General features: G+C 53.6%; 1 protein-coding gene across 1 annotated transcript in view; it reads left to right on the top strand.

The window, feature by feature from the left end:
• Positions 1–1,788, top strand: part of LOC108295356 (argininosuccinate lyase-like) — a 9,553-nt gene extending 7,765 nt beyond the window's left edge. The window contains exon 4 of the mRNA XM_017517512.1: positions 1,769–1,788. Coding sequence (XP_017373001.1) covers positions 1,769–1,777 — 9 coding nt within the window. The 3' untranslated portion in view covers positions 1,778–1,788. The remainder of the gene's footprint in view (positions 1–1,768) is intronic.
• Positions 1,789–5,872: the final 4,084 nt, after the last annotated feature.

The raw sequence follows: 5,872 nt of genomic DNA, 5'->3' as shown, positions 1-5,872 counted from the left end.
ATCTCGACTAACTGCAAACTCAACCTCCTGGGTTCAAGCAATTCTTGTGCCTCAGCCTCCCAAACAGCGGAGATTATAGGTGAGTACCTCCACATTCAGCTAATTTTTGTATTTTTTTCAGTAGAGATGGGTTTTGCCATGTTGGCCAGGCTGGTCTCAAACTCCTAAGCTCAGGTGATCCGCCCACCTCGTAATCCTAGCCAAAGTGCTAGGATTACAGGCATAAGCCACTACGCCTGGCCTAATTTTTTAATTTTTAACTTTTTAAATTGTTTTTAGAGATGAGGTCTTGCTCTGTCACCTAGGCTGGAGTGCAGTGGCTTGGTAATAGCTCACTGCAGCCTCAAACTCCTGGACTCAAATAATCCTCCCACCTCAGCTTTCTGAGGAGCTAGGACCACAGTAGCAAATTTTACATTTTTTTTTGTAGAAACAAGGTCTCGCTGTGTGGCTTACACTGGTTTCAAACTCCCAGCCTCAAGTGATTCTTCCCTCTTGGCCTCCCAAAGTGCTGGGATTACAGGGGTGAGCCACCGTGCCCGGCTGAGTACAGAATTTCTTTATGGGGTGATGAAAGTCTTAAATTGGCTGTGGTGATGGTTGTACACTAAAGAGTAAACTTGAACTGAGTACATTATATGTGTATGATGTCTCAGTAAATCTGGTTTGTTTAAAACAACAAGCCGGGTGCAGTGTCTAACACCTGTCATCCCAGCACTTTGGGAGGCCAACGCAGGTGGATCACCTGAGGTCAGGAGTCTGAGACCAGCCTGGTCAACATGGTGAAACCCTGTCTCTATGAAAAATACAAAAAATTAGCCAGGCATGGTGGCAGGCGCCTGTAATCTCAGCTTCTTGGGAGGCTGAGGCAAAAGAATCTCTTGAATCCGGGTGGCGGAGGTTGCAGTGTGCCGAGATTGTGCCACTGTACTCCAGACTGGGCACCAAGAGAGAAACTCTGTCTCAAAAACAACAACAACAACAAAACAGGCAGGTGTGGTGGCTCACATTTGTAACCCCAGCTCCTGGGAGGCCAAGGCAGGAGTATTGCTTGAACCCAGGAGCTTCAGACCACCCTGGGCAACATAATAAGATCCCATCTTTACAAAAAATTAAAAATAAGCCAGGCATGGTGGCATGACCCTGTAGACCCAGCTACTCAGGAGGCTTAGGCAGGAGGATCGCTTGAGCCCAGGAGATGGAGGCAGCTGTGAGCTGTGATCGTGCTACTGCACTCCAGCCTGGGCGACAGGGCGAGACCCTGTCTCTAAAAACAGAACAACAAAAAAACACGAGCATCACTCACAGCACATCACTCTGCCTCTGCCCTGCCTACCTGAAAGAGGGGCATGGTGTCTCACCTGCTCGGAGCAGCTCTTGAATGGCCCCAGCTATTTCTGGGGTCCTCAAACGAAACCTCCCATGGCCAGGTCATACCCAACACGGGCCTCTTCCCCTCTTCTGGCCCCCGCTCAGAGATGCCGAGTGGCAGAGGCTCAGGCTTTGGGTGTTCCTGGTAAAGCCTCACCCCAGGAGGCCCCACAGCTCAGGCCCAGTCCTTGGTTCACATGGCCCCACTTCTGGCCTCTTTTTCCCTTAATTGCAATTTGTCCCTGGGAGATCCTGGATCCCTCATTCAGGTACAGTACTGCAGGGCAACCCTTCTTCTCAGGCTGACCCAGGCCTGCAGGGTCCCACTGTCACTGGCAGGCCTTGCCCCACCCAAGCCTCAGCCTCCACCCAAGCCCCTATGCCTCCTCTCCCACAGGGAATATGACATCCTCTTCTGGGGGCACACTCACCTACAGAGGGCCCAGCCCATCCACTGGAGCCACTGGATCCTGAGGTGAGCTGGCTGAGGTGCAGGGGCCATGCTGGAGGGGTGGACCCTGGCTGCCCTGACCTTCCTGCCCCTGGCTTCCCACAGCCATGCCATGGCGCTGACCTGAGACTCTGAATGGCTGCTGGAGATACAGAAGCAGATCGATGTCCTGCCCTTGGGGAGGTGGTAAGGCTCCAGTGCCCTGAGGGCCTGGTGGGGGTGGCTGCTACATGGCCTTAGGGATTGACAGTCAAGCTGGGAAGGGCAGAGTGGGACAGAAAGCCGAGTTATCCGCTCAGAGGGGGACCCTGCATGGAGCCCCTGCTCTCACTAAGATGGGGACAACCAAGCCGGTGAATGTGTCTGAGCAGGGCCAGAGCTCTCCAGCGAGGGTCCTGGCGAGCGCAGCCCACTGCCCTCAGCCTGACACATGGGGACTTGTGTCAGGAGACAAGTGTTCTGCACCCAAGGAGACTCAGTGCTTGGACATAAGTGTCCCGGGGACACTTGGGGACAAGTGTTGCGCACCTGCGGTAACTGGGCCAGGGAAGGGGCTGAGCTTCAGGCGGTTGCCCTGGAAATCAGGACCTGGTTCTGTGTGTGTGTGTGTGTGTGTGTGTGTGTGTGTGTGTGTGTGTGTGTCAGGGATGCCTGCTAGGAGCCCTGGTCACCATGAATCTCTGTCCATGCAGCAGGGTCATTACGGGCAATCCCCTGGGTGTGCACCAACAGCTGCTCTCAGCAGGTCAGATGCTCTGCCCTTATTTTCCAAGTAGAGTCACCCTCAGCACCCACCAGGACCTGCAGACACACCTGACACCAGAGGGCAGGGCCCTGTGTCTCCTGGTGAAACCTCATTCATTGCCTACGGGCACTGAGGTCATCCAGGCCAGCAGTCACCCATGGCAGGGGTGCCAGGTACTGAGAGACTCAGGGCTCCTGCTTCCCTCCTGGGACTGTGCGAAAGATCCCTCCCCGGAGCTCCTACCCTGCTCCGTCCTCTCTCCAGGGGGAGGGGCCTGGGCAACCTGGCTGAGGGAGAGGAGGTCACTCCCTGTGCTCCAGCCCAACCCCGCTTCCTCCCTCCCCCAGAACTCAACTTTGGGGCCATGACTCTCAATAGCACGGATGCCACCAGTGAGCGTGACTTTGTGGGTGAGTCTTGAGGAGCCAGTCCCCTGTCCTGTGCCTCACTTTTGTCCCCTAGCCGAGCTTCTCTCCAGTCTCCTCCTACCCCTGTATGATCAGGCTGGTTGTGGTGATGGCTGTGCACTGCATGCAAACTTTAAATGAGTAAATTGGTTGGGGCGCGGTGGTGTAATTCCAGCACTGGCCAACATGGTGAATCTCTGTCTCTGCTAAGAATACAAAATTTAGCTGGGTATGGTGGCTGGTGCCTGTAATCCCTGCTACTCAGGAAGCTGAGGCTGGAGAATCACTTGATTCCGGGAGGCCAAGGCTATACAGTGAGCCAAGATTGAACCACTGCACTCCAGCCTGGGCAACAAGAACAAAACTCCATCTCAAAAAAACTAAATAAATAAAATAAAAAATAAAATAAAATAAATAAATGAGTAAATTGTATGTGAATGGTATCTCACCAGAGGCCAGGAGGTGGCAGCCCGGAGCTTACCTGTAGGCATATGGTCTGAAACTCGGGCTCAAGCCATCTTCTGCCTTGTCCTTCCAAGTGCTGGGATAACAAATGTGAGCCACTGCACCTAGCCTGTTTTTTGTTGTTGTTTTAAATAAACCAGCTTTTATTACCTGCAGGTGTGACGTCCTCAGCCATCCTGCTGAGATGGGTCATGCACAGCAAAGCCCAGAACAGGAGCTTGGCTGGAAGGGAGAAAAGGTTTCAGACCTCCTCCCACCCCCTGTATGCCGAGGCTGGGTGGGGACAGGAGAGGCCTGGTGACTGGGAACCTTTTCTCCCTCCCAGCCGAGTTCCTGTATTGGGCTTCACTGTGCATGACCCATCTCAGCAGGATGGCCAAGGACCTCATCCTTTACGGCACCAAGTAATTCAGCTTCGTGCAGCTCTCAGATGCCTACAGGTAAGCCCTGAGCTGCCACCTCCTGCCCGTCCTGGCCTCTGTATTCCCCACCCACCACGTGCGGCTTCCTTCCTCTCCGCCCCACCTCTCTGCCTAATCTGGCCAGTGCCCTGCTGGACCAGCCAAAGTTCCAGCCCCTTCAGTGTCCACACCTCCGTCCCCAGCACCGTAGCAGCCTGATGCCCCAGAATAAAAACCCTGACAACTTGGAGCTAATCCAGAGCAAGGTGGGGCATGTGTTTGGGCAGGTGAGCAGGGCAGGGAGAGGGGCGGGCCCTCTGTGCAGATGGGGGGTGGTGGCCAGGAGGCAAGATTCCAGGTCTAGCCCCTGTCCCTCCCTCTTCCCACAGTGTGCTGGGCTCCTCATGACCCTCAAGAAACTTCCAGCACCTACAACAAAGACTTACAGGTGTGAGGTTAGGGGCAGTGGCTGGTGGAGGCCCGCTGCCTACATACCACGTGCCAGTTCTTGGGGCTCTGGCACACCCAGGCAGGGGTCCCCCAAGATTGCCATACATCCTCCCATTCGTGGCTGCTCTTGGAGCTCTCTGCCCTTCCTTTCTTGGGGTGCTGAGTGTTCTTCCCATGGAAGGCAGTGAGGATGCCTCAGTGGGGGTGGGGCTGTGGGGACCCTGGGTGCCAGGGGGCTGCTAGGCCCTCACCTGCTGCCATGTGCCTCCCAGGACAAGGAAGCTGTGTTTGATGTGTCAGATACTGTGAGTGCCGTGTTCCAGGTGGCCACTGGCGTCATCTGTATGCTGCAGGCAAGACACCACCCACCTGCCTCTCCTCCCCTAAGTCCCAGACACTGGAGTGGGCATGCCAGGAGGGTGGCCTTGGGAGGAGGTGAGGCGGGGCTGGAGGACCTGGGGCAGGGAAAGGAGAGGTGTGCTCGCTCCTGCTCCTGGGGAACAGGGAAGAGACAGAAACTGCTGCCACACAATGGAAGTAGATGAGACTCAAGGGGCCTGGGGCTTATCAACAGAACCCTTTAAAAAAAAAAATTTATATAAAAGTCCAGTGTGGTGGCTTATGCCTGGAATCCCACACTTTGGGTGCCGAAGCAGGTGGAGCACTTGAGGCCAGGGATTTGAGACCAGCCTGGCCAACATGGTATAACCATATCTCTACTAAAAATATAAAAATTAGCTGCGCATGGTGACCCACACCTGTAATCCCAGCTACTCAGGAGGCTGAGGCTCTTAAACCTGGGAGATGGAGGTTGCAGTGAGCCAAGATCATGCCACTGCACTCCAGCCTGGACGACAGTGAAACTCCCTCTTCAACTAGGTAAATAAATTAAATATCTAAAAAAATTGTTTTTTACAGACAATGTCTCTCTCTGTCACCAGGCTGGAGTGCAGTGGTGCGGTCGTAGCTCACTGCAGCCTTGAACTCCTGGGTTCAAGTGATCCTCCCACTTCAGCCTCCAGAGTATCTGGGCCTACAGGCGTGCACCACCACACCTGGCTAATTGTTTTATTTTTGTAGAGACAAGGTCTCCCTATGTTGCCTAGGCTGGTCACAAACTCCTGGCCCCAAGCCATCCTTCCACCTTCATCTCCCAAAGTGCGGGGATTACAGGTATGAGCTACTTTGCCTGGCCGACTTCTTTTAAAATCAATTATTATGGGAAATTTCTGAATATAACAGCTAGAGAATGCATAGTGAACCCTATGTACCCATACCCAGCTTCAACAATAATCAACTCAGACATTCTGGCTCCAGCTATCTTTACCCACAGCTGGAACCAGGGGGCTCCTTCATCCCCTTATTATTTCAAAGCAACTTCCCATCACCACATCATTTCATTCCTAAATAATTCAGGATGTGTCTTGAAATCAGTGTTTTTTTTGGCTGGGCATGGAGGCTCACGCCTGTAACTCAGTCACTTTGGGAGGCTAAGGTGGGCAGATCACTTGAGGTCAGGGGTTCAAGACCAGCCTGGCCAACGTGGCAAAACCCTGTCTCTACTAAAAATATAAAAATTAGC

The sequence above is a fragment of the Cebus imitator genome, unplaced genomic scaffold (assembly GCF_001604975.1).
Source record: "Cebus imitator isolate Cc_AM_T3 unplaced genomic scaffold, Cebus_imitator-1.0 Scaffold634, whole genome shotgun sequence".
Classification (NCBI taxonomy): Eukaryota; Metazoa; Chordata; class Mammalia; order Primates; family Cebidae; genus Cebus; species Cebus imitator.
This window is presented reverse-complemented; position numbering and strand designations above follow the sequence as displayed.